A 25,613-nucleotide genomic window follows, 5' to 3' on the forward strand; every position below is an offset into this window, starting at 1 on the left:
TGTGTATGAATGGGTGAATGAGAAGCATCAATTGTACAGCACTTTGGATAAAGGCGCTATATACATGCCAACTATTTATTTATTTTCAATTGGCCCTCACCTGGCCAAACCTGACTACCCACCGGTGGAGGTTGTGTCACGGATTGGGCTTGCATGGCTGCTTCTGAGTGGGCTCACTAATCTTTATTGATGATGTAACTCATGACGGTAGCAGCAGGTTGAATTCAGAAGTCTACAAAAACATGCAAATTTTTTTGCCAATTTACAGTGAAATGTGTCCAAACTAATTGGAAGGAACTTCATCATGCAGCAAGACAATGCCCCAAAATGCACTGCCAACACAACAAAGGATTTCATTAGGGAGAAAAAGTGGAAGGTTTTAGACTGGCCAAGTCAATCACCTGACTTTAACCCAATTGAGCATGTATTTCACCTCCTGAAGAACAGATTGAAACCCCCTGAAACAAACAGAAACTGCTGCAGAAAAAAGAGGCTGCAGTAAAAGCCTGGGAAAACATCACATAGGAAGAATGCAACAGTTTGGTGATGTCAATGGGTTGCAGGCTTGATGCAGTTATTGCAACCAAGGGATATGCAACCAAATATAGAATGTTATTTACTTTCATTTTCTCAAATACTCTCTGTTCCAATACTTTTGCTCTCGTAAAAATGGGGTTATCTGATGCCAAAGGTGCTATGCTCTAAGTAGTTTAACAAATCTAGGTAAATACCAGGAAATAAAAGCTGAAGTTCTGAACTCTTGTTTTTTTTTATCTCAATCACAAATGTATTCAGTGTATTGCAAAAACAAAGGAATTGCCATAGCTGTTCCAATACCTTTCGAGGCAACTGTAACCACGATTCTGTGCCCCTGCCTCCTGTCTGAAATTGCAATACTACTACACAATATGTTGAGCATATGTAGCGTGGCTTTAGTATGGAATTTAAGGCTAGAGGATCCTTGCTGAAAGGGCCACTAAGAGCGCTGCAAGTAAGGGTCATTTTCTTAATTGATTCTTAATTGACAATGTGTGTTAACATAAAGACAGTCACGTGATTAAAAATAACCTTTTATTTTTCATTCTCATTACTATTAGACCACTTTCTGAATTAAGTGCTTACTATGAGTCTTTCTCTGTCTCTCTCCCAGCAGACGGACAGCCATTGACCTTAATGTCTCTGCTTCTCCTAGAAGCGGGTAGCTAGCTCACTCTGGCCTTACAGCAAGGTCAACAAGGGGTATTCAGAAGACAAAATACTGATACATTTTAGAGACCAGCTTTGTATCTTTTTGTTTTCGTGAAGCCCCCACTTCTGGAAAAGTGTGTATAAGAGTCTTACTAGGTCTGATTCAAATCAGAAAGCCGGTAAGCTTTCTCACTTTCTGTTATATCTTTGCAAATAAATACGAAAGTTAAACTCAAGTATAGCTATCGTTGTTTTTTCTGGGATATGTTTCATCAGACAATGGTGACCTGTGAAATGTTAAAAAGGGCATTTTTCCCTAAGAATGCTAACTAGCTCTCAAGCTAATACTGTAATTTGGGGTAGCTCTCTGCCTCTCTCTCTCTCTCTCTCTCTCTCTCTCTGACTGCGTTTAGTCAACACCCCTCCAAATTCAAATTACCCACCCATTGTACATCACAAAGATGAACATTTACATTTTGTGCAGAGATTGTTTTGGGCAGCCACACATAAAGAGTCAGTTCACTTGATCTGTTAAATGACTTAAATGTTGTTTTGCAGTGGAATTTTGCAGTAGCATTTGCGGTGAATAATCTCACCTATAATTTGTTTCACCCACCCTTTTCCTGCTTCCTCTATTTTTTGTCTGATTCTGATGAGAGAATGGTTTGGTTTCACTTAATGAAATGAAACCCAATATGTCTGTCTGTCCGTGCTTATTTTTTATTATTTAAGTTTGAGAGTTGGGTAAACTACACGGTAGGAGAGCTGGTTTGACTGATTAGCAGATTCTCCTAAAGTGTCAAAGTGCATTTGGTTGAATAAAGAGGATTTAGAATTAACCATCAAAATCTGAAATGCATTGTTCACAATACCTCTGTTTCCCATAGTATTCATTAGCCTTAGAGGATATGCAAGGTATTTATAAAAGTATTGTGCTTTTAGTTTTAAAACAGGTTCTGAAAAAACGAAGCCACAATGCTTGCATCTAGTTGCCCACAGTCATATGGTTAGAAGTGGGCTTTTGTGAGGGGGTTTCCTTTCAACAAAGAGAAAACATTTTCACAACGGCTTATGCCGTTTAATCTTCCTGGTGCATACGATAACAGGTAAGCCATTCTTGTATTATTAATCTATTGTTTATAAACAAATGTAATTATTATACATGTTTATACATACATACACACAGACAGTTGATGGCAGTGCGCAATTCATAACCTGAGTTCTATTCCCCAAAAGAAGTTTCATTTTTGATCATTCAAGCTGTCAAGATGGTCTTGTTCCCCCTGATCACCCAGGGTAAAATTAGATTTATAGCCCTGTAGCTTTCTGTTTTGTTTAGTGTTTGAACTGAGAAGATTATGTGAACTATACACTACTGGTCGAAAGTTTTAGAACACCCCAATTTTTCCAGTTTTTTATTGAAAATTATGCCGTTTAATGTCTCATTGTACTCTGAAATGAAAGCAAAGAACAAATAAACAATTGAGGTTAAAAAATAAATAATGGAATCAATTTATAAACCAAAATGTATTCTAAACTTTTTACTCATCAAAGTAGCCGCCTTTGGCAGATATAACAGCTGAACACACTCATGGCATTCTTTCTACAATGGAAATCAAATATTCTGCAGAAAGAACTTCTCTGTTGCAGAAGTTCCCATAAATGTGAGGCACTTGCAGGTTGCTTTGCTTTCACTCTTCTGTCCAGTTCATCACAAACCAGCTTGATGGGGTCTAAGTCTGGAGACTGTGCTGGCCACTCCATGTTTTCAAGCTTACCATCTTGTTCTTTTTTCCTGAGGTAGTTATGGCATAGCTTGGACGTATGTTTTGGGTCATTATCTTGCTGTAGGATGAACCCCTGACCAACTAGGTGCATACCAGAGGGTACTGCATGGCGCTGCAGAATGCTGTGGTAGCCGTTTTGGTTCAGGGTGCCTCTCACTCTGTACAAGTCACCGACCCTGGATCCAGAAAAACAGCCCCAGACCATCACGCTTCCTCCTCCATGTTTGACAGTTGATGTCACACACTGAGGAACCATCCTTTCACCTACTCGAAGGTGTACAAAAATCCTGCGAGGTGAACCGAAGATTTCAAACTTTGATTCATGAGTCCATAACACCTTCTTCCAGTCTTCAGTTGTCCATTGGCGGTGTTTCATGGCCCAGGCAAGCCTCTTCTTCTTATTCTGATGTCTTAGCAATGGCTTTCTTGCTGCAACTCGACCGTTCAAAGTCGAAGTCTTCTCTTCACAGTTGAAACTGAGACTTGCTTACTACGACCACTATTAAGCTGTGCTTGAAGCTGTTGTGCTGTGAGCCGCCTATCACGCAAGCTGTTGACTCTCAGAAACTTGTCTTCTGATTCTGTTGTGGCTTTGGGTCTGCAAGACCTCTTCCTGTCAGAGTTTCTCCCAGTTTCTGAGTGCTTTTTGATGGTGAAGGAAACAGTACTCACTGACACCTTGACTTTCTTCGCAATTTCTCTGTAGGAAAGCCCTACATTTTTAAGTGTCATGTTGGTCTGTCTCTCTTCCATTGTTAATTGCCTTTTTCTCGCCATTTTTATAGTAACACACTACTTTCTGCAGTACAATATTGTTCAAATGATGCTCACAAGGGTATGGTACCATAGTGTGATCCAACACTACTTTTATGCAGACAGAGGGGGTTGTAAGTAATCAAGAAAAGTTGGAACACCTGTAGGAATTGGTAGCACCAACTTTCAAGGCTTGATCAACCTCCATTGCTGCAGAACAGCTTTAAGTTGTTAACCCATTTCTTGTTCCCTGAAAAAGGCCTTTTTGTATATTATTTTTCAGTTTTGGGTAACCTTACCTTTTTTTTTAACCTCTAGCAGTTCACTATTTACCTTTGTACCATTTCAAGCTATTCATTGGATTTGAACGGCTTGAATTTCAATAAAAAACTGGAAAAATTGGGGTGTTCTAAAACCTTTGACTGGTAGTGTATGTTAGCAAGCTCCTGTTATACACCACTGGCATGGAACATGAGGGGAGAAATCAACATATTATAGCACAAACCATAGGTAAACAATAAAATTGAGCTTTTCTTTTTTTGTGTGAAAACAGATCATTTCCCAACCTGTCCCAGCAGTTTAAAAGAGATGCGACTCATTCTTGTCTTGTTCCTTGTGCACCAATTCTCAGGTAATGTTATACGCATTTGTTGTTGCTTTTAGTCAGTGCAGGAATTACATTGACAGAAAAGCCAAGTCGTTTGACCATATGTGCGTGCATTAGGAAATACACTATTGACGGCCATATTCCTGCTTTGCCATAATCCATATACACTGCTGAATATTCTTGGTGACACTACAGGTTATGTGTCTTGCGTAAAGCACCAGTGCCCCACCTGGACTCAAAACTACAAGCACAGAGTTGCAGACCCGTGGGCATTACACCGGGCAATGGAGACCTTTTGCTGGGGCTTCTGTCACAGCTATGTCTCTGTTGTCTCAGCCAGGGCCTGCTGCAGGATTTGGGTGACACAGCCAGAAGATCAATTGGATGGTGCAGTAGGGGGAACCATCGCCCTCAGCTGCCAGATCCATTCAGACTCTGGGGATGAAATCTCCCAGTGTCATGCCCAGTGGTACATTAAGGTTCTGGAGAAGTGGAGAGAGGTGGGAGGCTTGCTTAAAGATCGAGTTGTCAAGGACAAGGGTGCCAGTACAACCAACACCACCTTTACCATTAAAGAGCTGACGATGAACGACACCAACACCTACTACTGCACTCTGATATGTACGATCAATGGGGAAAGCATGCAGCACCATGGGGGGGGAACAAGGATCAACATCTGTGATCACGAGTGCCTCGGCGGCAAAATCCCTCCCGCCAATGCTACCACTCTCCCAGGTAGAGCCGAATGCTGCTTTGCTCATATTCTTTCATTCTTCACTGCAGTTTTCCATTACATTTTCCAACACACCTCAAAATTACTTTCAACAGTCTATGTTAGCATATAAGCTCTGACACAAAATGTGTAGAAAGTAACACAAGAGTAGCAACAGAAAAAGTATGTTGGATATTAGCATGTCCTTTTTGAAAGTTTAACACTATTAACACTATCCTGTCTTATATCATTATAAAGCATCTTGCAGCTTAAATAACGCATTGATAGTTAACGTTGATAGTTCAGATACTTCATAATTCAGTCACAGTGCTTTACAGTGTAAAAGATGTTTGTTTGTATATACAGTGCAGTCCGTAAATATTTGGGAGGGTTCCTTTACAGTCAATGCCCCAGACAAAGTGGCCTTTGTAGCATAAATGATCTTATATCATCTTATTGAATTATCCTTCCATATAATTTTATAGCTCTCCCACAAATGAAGTCCCAGAAATGCTTGTTGGAATGGTGAAGCCCCTGATAAGCATGTGTAAAATGTCTCTCTCTTGCAGATGAGATTTCTCTGAGGACTTCTGTAGAGCCAGACAGCGGAGCTGAAGACTGTCTTTCCCCTGCTCCTTTCTATGCCCTCCTGGCACTGAAGCTAGCGGTCGTTTTAGTAACCGTCGCTGTCTTCGCCACATGCCCCCGCAGTTTCACACATCAGGCATGGCGCAACTACAGTTGTGTGCTTTGAGTCTGGCCAAAGTTCATCTGTCAGGTGGCCAAACTCGCTGCCACATTCTTTCCTGGTGTGCAACATTTGTATGCCTCCTCATGCGGCCTGAGTAAATACAAGCAACTGATTCAATCCATGATTCCTTTGTCCGGCTTCAGACTTTAACTTTAGGGGAAAGGTTTGACCCTTTGATACACAAGCTATGCAAACCCCTTCTAAGGCACAACATGGGTCAAAAATGACCCGTATTGACCTATAATGTTATTTCATGCATGGCTGAGTGTTTCTTTGCTATATTTTTGGAAAACTCCTCATTTATGAACAAAAATAGTTTTTGTATTACTGCATCAAGTCAAAAATGGCCCATGTATGCAAGTGTGATAAAAATGAAAAAAGACATACAATAATAATATATATTTTTAAAATAATTATTTTAGCAGTGAATTGGACCCAACAATAATACATTTAATATTTGAAATGTTTATTTGTCACTTTGTCACTCACACATAACATACACCATACAACGATAACACTGATATTGAACTGTAAGTGTATCTGTAGTGTAACTGTAGTGAACTGTGGTGAATGTATAAAATGAATGAATAAAAGAAAACTGATTAAATAAAAGCATATGGTGTTTGTGTGATGTTTGTGCTCCTTGCACACAGAACTGGTGCACTTGGAACACCAGCTGCTGGCTTTTCGGTCTTTGGCAGCAGATCTTGCACCTCTTCCTCTTCACTTGTAATGTAATCAGGGTGTTGTGCAGTGAAGCTGGCGTAGGCATTGAGGGTGGCAACATCCAACACATTGTGCCAGAGCACCATGGGCCACCTCCGAGTTCTGCGCTTACATATGTAGGTGCAAACCATTTGATCCATTGTGTCCACTCCTGATTTTGCTTTGTTGTAGCATTGGATCACTTCTGGTTTCTTCTTCACATTGTTGTCATACACTGCTCTGTCATCATGCACGCTGCTCAGGAGGACAACAGACATCCCCTTCTTCGGCACATAGCTCACCATGGTCATATTGTCACTGAATCCAAATTTTGAGCTATGCTTCACCCTGGATTTGGATGGCTTCATGACAGGCGGTATGTCCGGCTTGTTCTGGCGAAGAGTCCCCACAATGGTCAGGTTCTTCTCAAGGAGCTTCTCAGCCAGAGGGATACTGGTGACCTCGCCAAAGTTAGCTAGAATAGAATGTCAACATGTTGACCTAGCCAACATTAGCTAGAATATAATATGTCAACAGCTAGCTAATAATGTTGGACACATTTCTCTTTGTCACTAGTAATGGATGTCAAGGTCAAGTAACGTTCAAATATTATGTACAGTTATCTTTCAAGATATGAAATATTTTCTTAGGTAAAACAATTGTGAAGTAAGACTTCAGATGTGCAAAAGCAACCTGCTGAAGTGTGGCATGTGAAAAGTTGTCCTCAGTAAACATGTTCCTAACTGCAAACATTTACAAATCAAAGGTTCCTATCAAATTCCATAGTGAATACATGCTTGGTCCAAATAACTGCTAAAATAATAATAATAAAAAATATATATATATATTATAGTTTATTTTTGTTATACTTGCATACATGGGCCATTTTTGACCCATGTGTGTAAACTTGATGTAGTAATACAAAAACTATTTTAGTTCATAAATTAAGAAAGGGAAAATTAAAATGATGATTTATGGTAATCAAAAACAAGATATTTAATGAATATTAAATGACTAAATAAATAGATTTTAAATGATATAGCAAAGAAACACTCAGCCATGCATGAAATGCAGGTCATTTTGGACCCATGTTGTCCCTTAGAAGGGTAGTGATACAAAAAAGATTTTATTCAAAACGTAAGAAAGGAAAAATGAAAATAAGAATTTGTGATGATCAAAAACAAGTTAATTGAGGAATACCTGGAATTCTGACTGATGAAATGAATTTATTGCAAAGATATTTACAATTAAAACTCAGTAGGGTCACTTTCGACCCATGTTGTGTATCAAAGGATTAACATGACCAGAGTAAGGCAACATTGATTCATGAGGCCCATGAATGTTGGCTCGTTGATTTTAAGCATGTCATGCCAGCACCAATTCCACTCCAGTTTGGTTCCATCATTAGACAGCCTTACAGTGCTGCAGCTGGTGCCAAGTGCCCTCACTCATACCCTACTGAGCTTGGAATGCCTGCAATGTTCCCTCTTAACTAAATATAGCTGTTTATACATGACCAGTATGCTCCAAGTTCCCAGGTTCTCCTGAGGGACATTTTCCATGAGGCAGGTTCTAAGACCTTAGCACAGACATGGCATTAAGAGGGGACAGGGGCAGCTACGGTGCTTGACTGGGACCCGGAAGGTTGGTGGTTCAAGCATCAGTGTAGCCATGATAACAACCGCACAGCTGTTGGGCCCTTGAGAAAGGCCTTTAATCCCACATTGCTCCAAGGGGATTGTCCCCTGCTTAGTCTAATCAACTGTAAGTCGCTTTGGATAAAAGTGTCAGCTAAATAACAAATTATAAGAGTGAAAGAGGCAAACTTCATATGTTGTGTGTTTTCCTTGTTATGGTAATGATTTCCTTCCCCTGTGAATATTCCATTCAAATCACCCAAAATGCATTAACAAGGTCCACCTATGTTGATTTTGAATCCACATGTTACCAATCGCTTATCAAGACATATACACCAGCAAGACCCCTCCGTTTTGCAACTTCGGGCCGCCTGCCCCCCCTCGGGCATCTCCCCCTCATCACACCTGCACTTCTCACTCACGACTGCTGTCTGTTCTGGCCCCACAGTGGTGGAATGACCTCCCTGTGTATGTCAGAACGGCATAGTCTCTGACCACTTTCAAACGCAGACTGAAGACTCATCTCTTCAGGCTGCACCTTTCCCTCCCTACCTCACCACAATGATTAGCTTGTAAGTGCCATAGACTATAATGGCACTTATATTTAGATATTGTTGTTTTGTATTAGCTATTGTATTGTTGTACTCTGGGTATTCTAGCTGCCAACTGTGGTATGCTAGTTTGTAAGTTGTTGTAGTCTTCAAGGGTTCCGATCGTATCTGTATGGTCATGCTAGGACGTACTGTCCTCTAGGGTCCTCTTCACACTTGTTCCTGTGTTCAATTTGCACTTGTACGTCGCTCTGCTAAATGCCTTGTAATGTAATGTAATGTTTTATTTACATTATATCACAAAAAAGACTGATCCCTGGAGAATCCCTCGGGAAAAACAAATATTTGGAGAATAATTAGTTTGGTGTGAAGACGTTTTCAAATGTGAAAGTCTTGTCCAAAACTATTATTAATTATAATTATCTATTATCTATTCTTTTTATATATATATATATATATATATATATATATATATATATATATATATATATATATATATATATATATATGTATTATGTTTTAAAACTAAGAAAAAGTGATTAAGTTTTGAATTGACTTCAATGAGTAATTTTGCTTTGTGGCGCCAGAGGTTTAAACTGCAATGTCTCCAGTTTCCACTGGAGTTTGCGAGTTTCTGGGGGAATGTCAATCCCTGGGCCCCATGTACACAACGCTTTACCAGTTTTGAACTCAGATTGGAGCAACGTAGGGTAGGGTCTAGTCATATGATTGGGGAGGGGGCGGGTGGCTGTCAGAAGAAAGTCCCGTGTGTGGACAGCACAAGAGTGCACGATAGCCTCTCGGTTGTTGATTAATATGAGCATGGGGAGAAAGGGTAGAATGTATTCGTAATGAACAGAGTTCCATTTGAGAAACACACGCTAATTAATGCTACGCAGAACATTCTGAAACATTTAAAGGTCAGAAAACACGCAGTCTAAAATGGTTGTTAAAAAGTAAAAAAAAAAAAAAAAGGTTTACGTTGCAAGTTGGAAATCTCCGCAAAAGGGGGTTCTGTCGCTCGCACATGATACACCAAAAGCGAGTGCCAGAGGGAAACATGAATATGAATAACACCGAGACTACGTGCGATGGAAGGGACGGAACCATTCAAGAAGACGCCTCGACAGTGAAGCACTTTGCAGGAGCAGGGACCGGCAACCAGTTTCGTAGAGCATCCACCCTCAGCCCCAAGACTTCCCTGCTTGGGTTACCTGGGGTTATGGATGCGGAAGGGAGAGTGGACGAGTCGCGGCTGCGGGCGTACATCGTTAAAAATGGCAAGTCCTCTATCAGCAGCTAAGGTGTAAACGGTGCAGTTGATAGTTAAGTTGTTTTCTTGCTGCGATAAATGATTAGTTCACCAAAAGTTATTTGACCGCGAAAACAAGTATATTAGAGTTTATCACGGTGCCTTGTTGCAGATCAGTAAATGTGTTAGGTTTTTTTTTTACCAAGTCTTCATCCTGTTGTCAGTTCCTATTTCTCAAAATAACTGTTTGAAATGCACGCTTGCTCACGTGAGATTATTACGCAATTCAACCTCACCAGTTCCGTTTTGTCAAAGACTATACAGAAGCCGTATTACTTTCAAATGCCTGAATTTCATATACTTCAAAATTAAGGCTATTTTTGCGCAGTTCAATGGATTCTATCTTTATTATGCTACATTATTATTAGTTATTGCTCATGCAGTCTATACTTTGTGAGTGTAACCTATATAAAGACTAGGACTGATTGTTAAATTAATTATAATGGATTTGATTATTAATCCAAAGAATACATAGGAGATTGCATACAGTCCCCTCCTTTGCAAGGTCAATTCCTTTGTTTTTGAAATACACTGAATACATTTGGGGTCGAGATAAAAAGATGAACATGAGACAAGAGTTCTACATTTCTGGTATTTACACCTAGTGTCAGGAATGGGGGACAGCGGAACCAATCGCAGACTCAGCTTTAACGTGAATAAGGCAGGTTTAATGGCAAGGGGCAGATCCAAAACGTAGTTTAAAAAAAAAAAGAAAAAAAAGGCAATGGTCAGAATCCAAACAGACAGGTACATGAAGGGCAGGCAGAGCGAAGTCAGGAAACAGGCAGAGCACAAAAACCAAGAAGACAAACAAGCAAAGGTACAAAAACAAAAAACCAAGACAGAGTCCAAAAACCAGGCAGCACTCAAACCAGAAAAATCCAAAAACAGAGTGGCGCCGGCACACTAGAACCAGGGTAGGGAACAGAATAACAGACTAACTAGCAACAAGGAACTGAAAAGGACAGGTTATAAATACCTACTGATTGACAGACAACGAGACACAGATGAGAGAAATGGCAGAAATGACAGGAAGGAAGTCCGTATAAGGACTGGGGAGGTAGAGACACGAAATGGAACATAGCTGAAACAAATGAATTAAACTACTTAGAACATAGGACCTTTGGAATCAGACCAGCCAATCTGTAGGTGAGCAAAAGTATTGGGATAGAGAGTATTTAAGTAAATTAAAGTAAATAACATGTAATATTTGGTAGCATATCCCTTGCTTGAAATAAATGCATCAAGCCTGCGACCCATTGACATCACCTAACTTCTAGGCTTTTACTGCAGCCTCTTTCAGTTCAGTTGTTCCTCTTCAGAAGGTGACTGGTGATTGACCTTGCCAGTCTAAAACTTCCCTAATGGAGTCATTTGTTGTGTTGGCAGTGTGTTTTGGGTTTTGGGTCATTGTCTTGCTGCATGATGAAGTTTCTCCAAATTACTTTGACCACATTACTCTGTAAGTATATAAAAACATAATGTTTTTGTAATCTTCATCCTGCTGCTACCATCATGAGTTACATCATCAATAAAGATTAGTGAGCCAACTCCAGAAGCAGTCATGCAAGTCCAAGCCATGACACTTCCTCTACCGTGCTTCACAGATGAGCTTATAGGTTTTGGATCATGAGTAGATCCCTTCTTTCTCCACAATGGCTTTTCCATCACTTTGGTAGAGGTTAATCTTGGCCTCATCAGTCCATAACACTTTGTTCTAGAACGTTTGTGGCTCATCTCTGTACTTCTTTGCAAATTGGAATCTCACCTTCCGATTCTTACTACTGATGAGTGGTTTGCATCTGGTGGTATAGCCTCTATATTGCTGCTCTCCAAGTCTTAATGGTTTATTGAGATACCTTACCCCTGCCCTGTCGAGATTGTTTTGATGTCACTGACTGATGTTTTGGGGTTTTTTTCATCACAGATCTCGCAATGTCTCTGTCATCAACTGCTGTTTTTTTCTTACTGGGTCTGGCCAGCTCTGATGCCAATGGTCAATTTAGGGAACCATGTAAGTGCAGGCAACCACCCAGAGTTGCTATCAATACCTGCAGGATTGTGCCACCTCAGGGCTGCCTCCCCTGGCTCTACAATGCACATACCCATGGGGCCCAGAAGAATGTGGCATTCATCCATTCCCTGATTTATCGCTGGTCACACTTTGGCTGCCGCAAAGCTGTTTACTCCTTCTGCGACACAGCAAGGAAAATGGAGGGTCGGCTCCCAGGAACCGTTTCGAATGGATGTCCCTGACGGCTGGTCCGTGAGCTGTCTCCTGAGTCAAGCGGCAGTCAGGTGATGAGCGCTCTGCATCAACACCAGAATGAGAGCGCGTGTACGGATGGAGCTGGGAGAGACCGGTCTCATGGGCTGAGCGGCCGGCTTGTGCCCCCCCCCCCCGCTGGGTCGCACAAACAGATCAAACAGTGGCTTCACAGTTGGTGGGGAGAGAACTGTTGGGGCTTTTAACGCCTGGAGGAAGCTGGGGAATAGCATGAGGCTCAGATATAAATAATTCCATAACAGCACAGTTATGAAAGAAGCTAATGTGGTTTACACATTGCAGAGTGCAAATATTCCCTTCTGTACTAGACCACTGTTTACTCACACACACACACACACACACACACACACACACACACACACACACACACACACAGAGTATGACCTACATTTGATAATTGACTCAGCTGTGGTCCTATTTAACATTTAAACCAGCCCTTCTTTAATCTCGGGAACTGTGGGATGTCAGCTCGGACTTTGTTCCATCAAACAGCTCAGACATTATCAAATCACATCTTTAATCTCGTCATTGGGCATTCAGTCTCGGTTGTAAATATTCTTGTGTAGAGGATCACAATCTTATGATGTGTTTTTCTTTCAGAATCTCTGCTGTGTAGTGTTTATGTTTGCTGAACTGGAATTGGCAAAAAAAAAAAAAAAAACCTTCAACAACATAAGTAGAGGGGGAAAATGGAGGAAATCAGTGGATCTGGGGCTCTTGCTCTTGAGGGTTGGGAGAGAGAAGATATTTTTCTCACTCGTGGCCCTACTGGAAGATTGCTTTACATTTATATTTTTTATTTATACTTTCATTTTCAAGCTCAGTTCCGTAAGCTTGTTCCTCTACTCGACCCTGCACTTTCTTTTTGGAACCCTGCAATCCTCTGCGCTCTCCCCCTTGCTCAGACAACAGCGTGTGAATTGGATCAGTGTTTCCTTACATCCGTGAATTGAGCGGTCAGGCTTGTGAGATCATGTGCCCAGAGATTATTACATAATCGCCCCACTATGGTCTTAAGGAAAAGGGATGAAGCTCCCTGTGGAAAGCAAGGTTTGGCTGATCTGTGTACATTACAGGCCTCCCTCCTGTTGTTCTGTTCTCCTTATGAGGGCTCACTCATGTTTATTATATTCATACTCTAGGATCGACATCACAAAAACATATGTGACATCATAGCTGACCTCAACCCCCCCTAACCCCTTGCTTTCTTATTTGAATTCTCTTAAATGTTCTTTAAATATTTAACCAGTTCTGAGGCTTTGGTCCAGGATGTTTTCTTTAATCTGTTTGGGGTGAAAAACAGGGCCTTGGTGTTTAGTTAAAATGCTTTATTGCATTGTTGCTTCATCAGTAATATTGTGATTATTGTGATTACTACATAATTAAACGTAAATAGTGGATATCGGTTTATAATATCCCCCTGAGATGCAGCAGAACAAAAGATAAAAACATGTTTTAGTGAGTACATTTTCAAAACTTATTGGATGTCCCTTCGCACTTTTAACTTGCGGTGTACTAGTTTGTGAACCCCCCCTTTTGATAACAGGCGCATGACGTGTCTCCTCGTCCAATTCTCCAGGGGGAGTGCTGCCTTCTGAGCGTGGGCAGGCGTGGCGCTTCCTGTTTGGCATGTTCCCCTGCAGCTCCACTGCTCTGGAGCGCCCCCTGCTGCTGGAGCAGCTGACGGTGCGGTATCAGGTCATGAAGAGGAAGTGGCAGCAGCTGCTTCCTGGCTATGTGCGTTTGCACCTCAACGGCACTGACGGTAGTTGTGAAACCTCCTCGGGCTTTGTCACATGTTGAAGACTCTGCTTGTATCTGCGTGCTTTCCTTTCTCTCTCTTTCTCTCTGTCTCTTGGTCTCTCTCTCTGCCTCTCTGCCTCTCTGCCTCTGTCTCGGTTTCTCTCTCTGCCTCTGTCTCTCTGCTTCTGTCTCTCTGCTTCTGTCTCTCTGCCTCTGTCTCTCTGTCTCTCTGTCTCCGCCTCTCTGTCTCTCTGCCTCTGTCTCGGTCTCTCTGTCTCTCTGTCCCTCTGCCTCTTTGCCTCTCTGCCTCTCTACCTCTCTCTGCCTCTCTGTCTCTGTCTCTCTGCCTTTCTCTCGCTCTCTCTGTCTCTCTGCCTCTCTGTCTCTCTGTCTCTGTCTCTCTGCCTCTCTCAATTCAATTCAATGGTGCTTGAATTGAATTGAGAAATGAAATGAAACAATAATATAGACAAATTATACACAATAGTACACAAGTCATTAACCGTATATGAACAACATGTAACGTATAACAAACATAACTAAACAATGATAACTGTAAAACATGTTATCTCTGCCTTCACTGCCTCCAGAGTAAGTACCTTCCACTGTCTCAGAATTACTCCTGTGACACTGCGCCTGACAAAGCCCGCTAATTTAAAGTTCCTTTCCTTTCTCAAGAATGGAAAAAAATGTATTGCACTTTGTTCAATAATGAACCTATCCCCACTGCCTGCTTTTCCCTTCAGCCATGCCAAGCTTGTGCTTCCTCAGTCCCACCTGTGTTGACCCACCTCACTCTCTCTCTCTTTCTCACTCATCTGTAGCTGAGCTGGTTGCTGCGGTGAAGTACTATGAGCAAAGGAAGACGGCGGAAGAGCAACAGTGCCAAGAGCAGAGTGAGGAGGTCAAGGAGAGACTGGCCTTCCTGGAGCTACAGGCACAGGTAAAACAGCCAGCCAGTCAGAAGAACTTGGGGGCATTAGATGAAGGAAAGGCAGAAATGGCTGCAAGATGGCTACTTGATAGTTTAACCCTTTAAGGTGTCAGATTTCACAATTATGTGAATAGGATGTTCTTAACTGAACAGTCTAATGCTGATGTTGCAAGCACTACTGGTAATTGAAAGCACTGGAATTCTATAACACTGACTTGAAAAAAAAATCCAATAAACCTACAAAGGGTAACTTGCTAAGGTGGCATGGACAAGGTCACACATGTACAGTGCCTTCAGAAGGTATTTGGTCCCCTTGAACTTTTTTCACATTTTGTCCTATTACACTGTAAAAGTATAATGCATCTAGTGAATTCACCCCTGCCAGTAATTGTTGGGGTGCTGTGTTATAAATCTTGGCCATTACACATGTCTCTGTTTTTGTATTATTCTATTCAGATTATAGAAATAAATTATTTTATGTTTTATGTTTCATGTTGAAGTTCCTTCAAGGTTATTTAAAGTGTGTAAAGCAGACCTCGATTGCCTTTGCTGCTACAACGGCAGTGTTGTGTTGAGATCCAGTGCAATACTGATTCAATTTCCCAACCAATCAAGCACCAATCAAGCACTGCTATCATGCTGACTGGACCGGGAATCTGAAGGAAAATCTTGAAACTTTCTTGCCTTTTAAGGATTGGTTTCTATTTGCCCTTGTGTTAGGTCAACCTACTTACAAGTGTTGTTCAAAATTACGAAAACACCCCCTGGGAAAAGACCTTTAACTCAGGCCAGCCCCCCACTGTCCATATTTCTGAAGGCTGCCCATTTCAGCTTAGATACTAAATATTGGCTTGAACATTGTGGTAACATTTCCTCCAAAGGTGATTATTTTACATTTGGAGACCAAGGAGGATTAATTGCTTTGGATTCAAATACTTGTCTTTGCTTTACTGAGCTTGTCTGGGTGTATTAACCTATAAACTTCTCTAAAAAACTGCAGACCCTGCCTTCTGGTCCTCTTGGTTGGTTCAATTGCACCAGGCAAGCCCAGTCAAACGCAGAAAACTATTTTAATCCAAAACAATTATGTATCTGACCCAGGTCTGGTTTTTTAAGGTATGGAACTGTAAAGGGGGCAGTTGGCTGCTAGCCCCCTATCAGCTGCTCCACACAAGCAACACGATTGGCCCACTGAGCTGAAGACCGAGGCCGACAGCAGATGGCAATAATCACGCTCTTTTTGCCTCCAAAGGGTGACATCACATAACACAGCAGGCGTTCTCCTGCAAACTCGTGTCTCTTATTTCTGCTATTACCGTTACAATCATTGTGATAATTTTATTTGGCCTGCTTTTGCATAGTGTCACTTGTTCAGTCGGTGTGCTTTGGTGTAGGTTGTTTTTGAGCGGGTCACTTTTGATGTGGAGGAGCTGCAGGAAGCCATACGCATCATCGACAAAGATGTCCCTCGCACAGACAGAGACCTGGCCTACTACCTGTGAGTGCCCGTTACCTCCACCTTTTAACAGCACTGTCCCAGAGTGCACTGCAGAACAGAGCAAAACTAAGCCCAAGTAATTAATTCATTGCAGACCTTGGTCAAACATGTAATTGTTTTGCATTCAAATACTTTTCTATGCTTTATTGAACTTGTCTGGTGTATTGGAACCTACACTAGAAGTGCAGTCCCTACCTTCTGGTCCTCTTGTTGGCTTAATTGCACAGAAAAGTATTTGCATCCAAAACAATTACATATTTGACTCGGGTCTGATTTAGTGACCCAGGATGCTACTCTGATGAAGACAAGTGGATTCCTCATTCAGAGATGAATATCACTGCAGGTGGTCATTTTTTGTATCAGACACTGCAGTTTGCAAGTCGGGCTTACACAGACACAAGTGGGAGGAGTAGTTCATGTGCAGTCAACAGGCAAACCGGTGGGCACCCCACTAATCAGCGGGGGATGCTGTCACCCTGGTTGACTGAAACCCTCCTGTGGGTGATGATCGGGCCAGTGCATTGCCCAGTGGAGCTGCTGGCCAGATTCAATAAAACCATGCAAACATTAATGCTTTGTAAAAAGTGCATTTTTAGGGTTTTTCTTACCACGCGATTGAGTGGCTAAATGCATGAAATGCCATCATGGGGTCAGGGCATTCTCCTTCTCAGTTCTCAGTTTGATCTTTTTGAGGGTCATGTCCACTCTTGGCCCCTGTATCTGATCTTCTAAAAGCTCAGCTGTGGGCCATGTCAAAAACTGCCTCCTAACAACTCAAAATCTGTACTGTCCACTAAACATACTGCTTACTTGTATTAGTATGCAATGTGTTCTTGAATGCAGCCCATGAGTACACTGGATAAGAAAGTTGTTACAGTAAATAGGCAAAATTTTGTATCTATGTTGTGTACTATAATATAGTCACTAATTGAATTGACTAATTTTCAGGGTTTTGCTGATTGTCTTCCTCAGCACAGTTTTCAGGAAGTAAACCATTGATGCTTCCACTGCACCATTGGAAAAAGGCATGGCATGGGGATATGTCTACAGTATGTTTAGTAGACACTACATATTTTGAGGACACATTAGCTTCAGACACACCCACTCTCAGCGAACTCCTGGAAATGCGTATATCATCAATACTACTTAACCCTTAGTAACCCTGTCTTAAGGGTCAAAAATGACTTGCCACTATGTTTAAAAGCAGAGAAAACCCCCTAAATTATCTTTTTCCAACTTGTAAATTGATTACAAAGTTTGTGATGAGTGATAGGTTGTTTCTTCATGCAAAATAGATTTGGGGTTTAAAATTCAATTAAGTGGCTTTATTTTAGGGGTTTAGTGAAGGCGGGTAATTTTTTACCCTTAGGACAAGGGTAGAATACAGAATGTTAAGACTACAGAAGGGTTAAGGACTATCATCTCCAAATTCTGTATGCAGTAGTAAGCAAGTAAGCTGCACATGGCCATTGTTTGTCTCCAAGTGTGCATTCAGTTGTGAGCCCTTCCTGTGAAGGGAGTGGTTGGCAGTATAACAGCTCTGGTGAAAAGACTGCATAGCTGTGCCATTGGCCCACCATCAACTGGGCAACATCCCACCTTTCAAAGCGTGGTGTAGTTCGTACCCAGTCCGTTCGCCTTGTAACTCAACAGAACACAATGGTTTTTTGAATAAGCATGGCACAGCATTTTAAAACATATCCAGTTGGTTTGTGTGCACTTTGAACAGAGAGGAGGTATTGCATGTCCCTCATAACTTTCCTTGGTTGAGTTGTATAACTCCTGCATGGGTTTTAAGGCCACATCTTATCAAGTTGTGCAATTAAGACAGAAGAATTCTCATTCATTCTCTGGCCTTGCGTTGGTTTGATTGTATTTTGCCTGAGATGAGGGTAAACGCATGCTCTCTGAGAGGCCTCCGGGGTCGATTGGCAATGATAAACTGATAGTGATAATATAATTCTGTCAATACTCACACTGACTGCAGATGGCAGTTTAATAGTAAGTACTTTGCTCGCAGTCCTTTTGCTCAGTTCTGTGGTGGTCATGTGCCTGTTTTGAGGATTTCACGAATTAATGTGCTGCATATTTCAGAAAATTGCTGACAATGGCTGTCCTGTAAATGTTTAACAGGCTTACTTCCCTCAACTCTGGAATTGAGAGGGTCAGCAGTTGTGAATTTTCAAGCCGTTTTACACCATTGTAATGGTACTTGCGCTTTATATTTGGTGATTTGACACGCAACGTTTCGCTACTTTGTGTTTGGCGTATTAAGGGAAATTAATCTGCTTCTAATTTTGTTTTCTTTTGCAGTGGAGAAGGCTCTGGCAACCTTTTGGTCCTAAGAGAGATTCTTATCACATATGCCGCATTTCACCCAGGTAAACCATGTTGAAACACTCTTCCACAGGTTTTAATGTCATATATTGCAGGCTTTTCATGAGAAAATGCTTGACCAATGGCCTGAGCTTTAACTTTGGAGCCACCTGGTGGTTGGTGCCCTCTGGTGGCAAGGGGGAAAATGCAGACAATGGTGCATGATGCATTTTCACAAGGATGTGCAATCAGCAATGTAAGTGACCCCAAAATGTGTCCTGTTATGACTGAAGAACTTTGGGCAGAGGAATCTCAGACTATGTCAGAGGCCATATACTGTACGTGTGTAAGCTTAATTTCATGTGTTTTGACCATGTATGGGCGGGTGTGTGTGTCTGTGTCTGCATGTCTGTCTGTGTGTGCATGTCTGTGTGTCTGTGTGTGTGTGTGTGTGTGTGTGTGTGCGTGTCTTTTTGTCCTGTGCTGGCCTGGGGGTCAGAGGTCAGTTATGCCCAGGGAATGAATGACCTCTGCAGTCGCTTTCTGGAGGTGCTGGACTCCGAGGTGGACGCCTACTGGAGTTTTGCCTGCTACATGGAGAAGTTCTCCCGGGACTTCCGGGCAGATGGCCTGCACCGCAAGATCGGTGAGTTCCGTATTTATTTTCTACTTTTGACCAGGGCAGCCCAACCCTGTTCCTGGAGATCTACCGTCCTGTAGGCTTTTCTCTCCAACCCTAACAAAGTACACCTTGTTCAAAAGCAAGAGCAGGGCTGCCCAACCCTGTTCCTGGAGATCTGCCATCCTGTAGGCTTTCTCTCCAACCCTAAGAACGCACACCGCATTCAAGAGCTAGAGATCTCCTTGAGCCGCTAATTGGTAGAATAAGGTATGCCAAATTAGGGTTGAAATGAAAACGTACTGGACCATAGATCTCCAGGATCTGCCCTGTTTTAGACTCAAAGAGCGATATTAAAGGTGATATTAAGTCACCAAATATTTCATAATTTCCTGTCACTATACACAGGCAGGTTTGTGCCTGAACAGCTAAGCAAAGATGATACTTTAAATAGTTTGAGAACACGTTTACTTAATTATTAAAAACATCAGATAATGGCCAAGGTGTACATAATGGTTTTAACAATGAAATGACATTTTTCTATGAGCATTCCATCACACATTAAATTGCTTCGGCTGTCATAGCCACCATATTCATATTAACAGCTAGGTTAGGGTTTGTGAAAACTGTTGTGGATCAAGCAAAGAACACATTTTTAATCACTTTTTTGACATGCCATGAAGATTCATGTGTTTGAGTCAGTTGACACTGAAGTATGTGATGTCACTGATTGGAGTCTTGGCTCTGTGACTCAGAGCTGGAGGCGGAGTTACTGAAGGAGCTGGACCCCCAGCTCCACGCCCACTTGGTCACAGACAACATGGACAGGCTCACCTTCTGTCACAGGTAGCGCTCACACTGTGCCTACACTGGTGTACTATGCAGAAGCTGCTGTACACCATTCTGCTTTTCACACTCTACAGTATCTTTAAGGCCTGTTCGTACTCTACCCACAGCGTGCATGCAACAATGCAAAGGGTGTTTCTTGCCTTGTGTAGATAAATGTGTAGTCAAAATTTTGTAACGCGATGAAAATGTGAGGCAATTCCCTTCGGATTGTCCCCTGCTTAGTCTAATCAACTGTAAGTTCCTTTGGATAAAGGTGTCAGATAAATTACAAATTAATATTCTGTTTGACAACTTGTACATTTTTGCACATTTCCTTGTCATTTACTTACATAGTATGTTTTACTATATTCAGCAGAAGAAAGAAGATATAATTGAATACACGTAAAGCCATGCATGTGAAAAAAATTATTGTTCCCTGCCAAATGTAAGTCGCTTTGGATAAAAGCACCAGCTGAATAACATGCAATGTAATGTAAATTAACCATTTCTGCATGCAAGCTGCTTTGGGGAAAATGAGAATAGTGTAGGCTGCCCCCTTGTGGATTAGCAGTATAACCTCAGGCAGGTCCAATAGAAGTACGTAAACATGAGCATGGTATTTAAAGGTACAGTAAAGAGAGGAATTGCAACAACAGATAACCTCCAAACCACAACACTGTTTATGCTTCCCACAGTCTATGAATATAACGCGTAATATAAATCGTCATTATACAGTTCAGGGTCCTCGTGCACTGTTTTGGATAGCTGACAGTGACAATCCCTGCCGTCTTTTCGTGGTGTTCTAGTAAGAAAATGTTCGCCGAACAGGTTTTATGAGATCTTGACTTTGGTGTGCTACACAACACTATTTATAGTTTTCACTTTAGCTAACCAACTATATTGTGAAGTAGAAAGTTATTTGGCTGCGTAACTAGCTGGCTATATAACTATGATGCTTCCGGAATGTACAAATATCCACCTGAAGCACAACGCTTGTGCAATCGCTACTATGTTCGTATTGCCTATATTTTATCGTAAGTGCATATTTGTAAATTCAAGCTAACTATAGCTAATTTGCTTGTTACTACCGATAACAAACTGGTATTGTTTGATAACTAGATATGTAGTCTTCGCTTGGATAATAAGTAATACTACACAGAGTTTCAGTGATTGCTTGTGTGGAGTGCAATTTGCAGCGACAAGAACAATCAGAATAAGCCCACAGAATGCCATTGGCTGTGGCAGTTGGAACCATTTTTTACCCATTGAGCTTTAATTGCTGTACAGCTGTACAATGTTTTGATACATTTGACGGTCCTACAAATGTACACTTTGAAATCCGAATTAAAGGACTATAAACACAGGCAGAGGATGAGTCAACATGTCAGTGAGCCTTTTTCAATGATAGGAAGGGATTTACAATGGTCTTGTAATAATATTTTAACACAATAATCTTACCTATTGTAACTTTAAGCAAAGTGCATGCACATGTGCGGAATATGTTCTGCATGCACCAGGCCTAATACAGTACACTTTGCTGCTATCATTACACATTCCTGACATTGCTGTGCCATTGTTGTACCAAGTTCCGTGCACTGTCATTTTGCATACTTTCATTAGTGGACTAAACTTCCTCCACAGCAATGTCAAAGACTGATATCAAATTATAGGAAGTGTTCAGTTTTGGTCTACTATGTGCTTTTGGTTTGCTGTGCTGTTATACATAGTGTGCTGCTGTGTGCTGTGTGCTGTTGTACACTGTGTGTGCTATGTGCTGTTGCACACATGCTGCTATGTGCTGTTGTACACTGTGTGAGCTGTGCTGTTGTACATTGTGCTGCTGTGGGCTGTGATGTTGTACACTGAGTGGGCTGTGCTGTTGTACACATGCTGCTGTGGGCTGTGCTGTTATATACTGTGCCCTGTGCAGATGGCTGCTCTTGGGCTTCCAGAGGGAGTTTGAGCACAGTGACGCATTGCGCCTCTTTGAGATCCTGAGCTGTGACCACCTGGAGCTCATCTCCCAGCAGGTGGAGCGCGCTCACTACAGGGAGAGGCTGGCCCGCAAGCTGAGCCTGGGTGAGCCTGTAGCCTGATCCCACACCAGCATCCCTGCCCCCTGTACCCCAATCCCACACGAGCATCCCTGCCCCCAGTACCCTAATCCCACACCAGCATCCCTGCCCCCTGTACCCTAATCCCACACCAACATCCCTGCCTCCTGTACCCCAATCCCACACCAGCATCTCTGACTCCTGTACCCCGATCCCACACCAACATCCCTGCTTCCTGTACCCCAATCCCACACCAGCATCCCTGCCCCCTGTACCCCAATCCCACACCAACATCCCTGCTTCCTGTACCCCAATCCCACACCAGCATCTCTGCCCCCTGTACCCAAATCCCACACCAGCATCCCTGCCTCCTGTACCCAAATCCCACACCAGCATCTCTGACTCCTGTACCCCAATCCCACACCAGCATCCCTGCCTCCTGCACCCCGATCCCACCCCAGCATCTCTGCCCCTGCACCGCGATCCCACACCAGCATCTCTGCCCCTGCACCGCGATCCCACACCAGCATCCCTGCCTCCTGCACCCCAATCCCACACCAGCATCTCTGCCCCTGCACCCCGATCCCACACCAGCATCTCTGCCCCTGCACCCCGATCCCACACCAGCATCTCTGCCCCTGCACCCCGATCCCACACCAGTATCCCTGCCTCCTGTACCCTGTACCCCGATCCCACACCAGCATCCCTGCCCCCCCTGTACCCCAATCCCACACCAGCATCTTTGCCTCCTGTACCCTGCACCCTGATCTCACACCAACATCCCAGCCTCCTGTACCCTGCACCCCGATCTCATACCAACATCCCTGCCTCCTGTACCCCAATCCCACACCAGCATCCCTTCCCTCTACCCCAATCCCACACCAGCATCCCTGCCCCTGCACCCCGATTCCACTCTGACCCTCATCTCCGATATCCAGAAATGTGAAGGGATGAAATGTGTGTGCATGAACAGTGTTGTAAATTTGGCAACTTTGCTCCTGACAACTTCAGAGCACCAAGTGACATTTTCTTCCTGTGAAAATGTGATGGCGACAAAATTGTGCAACCTTTTTAAATTTTTAACCTGCCGAATTTCCATTGGGCTGCTCCCATCAATGCTTAGAATAATTGCATTCTGTAATAAAATAAAATATGAATCTTGGCAATTAAAAAAAACATTGGAGGCAAATAAAGCTCAAGCTGTCAGTGGAGTCGGTTTTTAACCCCTGACATTTTCATTGTTTTTCTCTCCCTGGGGCTGTTGGGTGGTATCAGAGGACAGGCCCAGTTCAGAACCGCAGGCCATCAACACGGAGTTCACCTTGGAGCTGTTCATCGGTGCCGCCATCCTGCTGCAGCACCGCCACGCCCTGCTCCAGTGCCGGACCGAAGTGCAGCTCATCCAGTTCACGAGCAGGTGAGCGAGCGTCCTCCGCACTGCCTGCGTCACACTGGTTTACAGACAATTCCTTTATCTGTTTCATTTACGCCGGCAGCCATTAAGAACCCAGCTTTAGAGCGGCAGACCATTCTCCACAGCACCAGTATGAAGTACAGGCAGACTGTATGTAACGGGAATGTACTGTAAGAACTTAACCACCCTAACCACCCCTGTCCTCCCCTGCCCCCCATACAGTCTGCAGGGGACCCTGGATCTCAACAGCATACTGAAGAAAGCTGAGGACCACTTCTACAATTACTGCAAGAGGTCGGCCTGGGACCACCTCAACGGCGGCTGCCGAACCCACAAGAGCAAAGAGGATCAGTTCATTCACCAGCTCCGCAATCTCTTCTCCTGAATCCGGCAGAGCGCAGGGTGGGGAACTCCCATCAGGACCGTTTGGAACCTGCTGAATGTGAGGACAGTTCAAAATGTCCTCCAGTGTTTCCTGCCTTGTTACACCCCCCCCTTCCAGAATCATGCTGCTTTCTCCAAACACCTGCCCTAAACGTTGTCATTTTTGTCATGTTACATTTATTTGTTCATTTCATTTCTGTGTTCAAAGTGGTATTTATTTGATAGATAATACAGGAATAGCAGGAAACAAAGTATGGAAAGAGCAGTCCTCTGGCAGTCGTAGGGTTGCCGGTTAGATCCCGCCCTGGATGTGTCGAAGTGTCCATGAGCAAGAACCTAACCCACAATTGCTGGTTGGTGCCTTGCATGGCAGCCAATTGCCGTTGGTGTGAGTGTGTGTGTGAATGGGTGAATAAGAAGCATGAATTGTACAGCACTTTGGATAAATGCGCTATATAAATGCCAACCATTTGCCACGTGTATCTTTTAAAGACATGGAAAGTGAAAGATATAAAATGTATGATTTTTTGTAAGGTATTGCTGGGACAGTGGATTTTCCTTGGTCGTGGTACCACAAATGATACACTGTCATATCCAGCTTTACATCGAAGCACTCCTTTCTCTGGTGAGCAGGGGATGTGCACAAGCATACCAGGAGCTATTCTGTCCAAACTATTCTGTAGCATCTGCATTTTTTGTGAATTGGTTAGTGTGAAAGACCTATGTCCTGGCCTTGAATATTGGAGGGGGTAAAATGCCCTCGAGAGCTGCAATTTTCAAGGGGGTCCATGTCCCCTTTGAAGATTTTTTAAAGGAACGGCTGCGAAATTATAATTTATGGTGAAAATAAATTATAGGGGGGAAAATACTTAAGAATACTGATGAGTGTATCCCGATCACAACATGAAATCCCCATCTTTGTTATATTATATAATAATGTTATATTATTGGTAGGCTTATTTGGCCTGTTTTGTAATATTGGGGGGGTTGTATATACTGTATATATACTCCCCCCCCCATAAAATACACCCTTGGACTCGACTGTCAGTCCTTCAGTCTGAGATGGCAGTTGGCTGATGTGTCACTCTGAAACGACACATAATAATAGCACAGCGACTTCATATCCAAAGATCATGGACCGCTGCCAGGCAAGGCTCTTTCTAGAACACCTCACTACACTGGAGGAAAGTGGTCTCCTCTGTCAGCTGCCCAGAAATAGCCCTGGTTGTGAAACTCCTTTTACACTGGAAAGATTTGTGATGCATGCTGTGGTCCTGCACTCTCATACTGTAACTAGAGGGTTTTTTAATTTTTTTAATTTTAGTCAAGGAAACGGAAGCTGCGGGCCAAGGGCCAATTCCTAAGATGTCAGAACATGTTGGGTGATTTTAAAGGGAGGAGAGAATCCTTCCGAAAATTGCATATTTCAGACTGACCCTGACCCTGACCCTGACCCTGACCCTGACCCTGACCGTGACCCTGACCGTGACCGTGACAGACCATACCCACCATACAGACCATGACTTAAAATAA

The 25,613-nt window shown here is 42.8% G+C and overlaps 2 protein-coding genes across 3 annotated transcripts; both read left to right on the plus strand.

Moving 5' to 3' along the window:
- The first annotated feature begins 1,857 nt into the window (after nt 1-1,857).
- Nucleotides 1,858-6,410, plus strand: LOC133126558 (uncharacterized). The gene is made up of 4 exons (XM_061238901.1): nt 1,858-2,294; nt 4,282-4,359; nt 4,672-5,070; nt 5,617-6,410. Exons 2-4 carry the CDS (start codon nt 4,317-4,319, stop codon nt 5,799-5,801), a joined length of 627 nt encoding a protein of 208 aa, XP_061094885.1. The 5' UTR covers nt 1,858-2,294; nt 4,282-4,316; the 3' UTR covers nt 5,802-6,410.
- Nucleotides 6,411-9,467: 3,057 nt separating this feature from the next.
- si:dkey-238d18.4 (TBC1 domain family member 15) lies at nt 9,468-24,546 on the plus strand. Of its 2 annotated transcripts, none has more exons than XM_061238672.1 (10): nt 9,468-9,971; nt 13,870-14,055; nt 14,858-14,976; nt 16,362-16,465; nt 18,779-18,846; nt 19,281-19,427; nt 20,156-20,246; nt 22,159-22,307; nt 23,558-23,699; nt 23,919-24,546. In XM_061238672.1, the coding sequence occupies exons 1-10, from the start codon at nt 9,719-9,721 to the stop codon at nt 24,079-24,081; spliced, it is 1,422 nt and encodes a 473-aa protein (XP_061094656.1). In that variant the 5' UTR covers nt 9,468-9,718; the 3' UTR covers nt 24,082-24,546. The 2 variants fall into 2 exon arrangements, with proteins under 2 accessions (XP_061094656.1, XP_061094667.1); XM_061238683.1 differs by lacking the exon at nt 9,468-9,971 and adding an exon at nt 12,274-12,301.
- The last annotated feature ends 1,067 nt before the right edge of the window (nt 24,547-25,613 follow it).

This window comes from Conger conger, chromosome 1, assembly GCF_963514075.1.
Source record: "Conger conger chromosome 1, fConCon1.1, whole genome shotgun sequence".
In the NCBI taxonomy this organism is placed as follows: domain Eukaryota; kingdom Metazoa; phylum Chordata; class Actinopteri; order Anguilliformes; family Congridae; genus Conger; species Conger conger.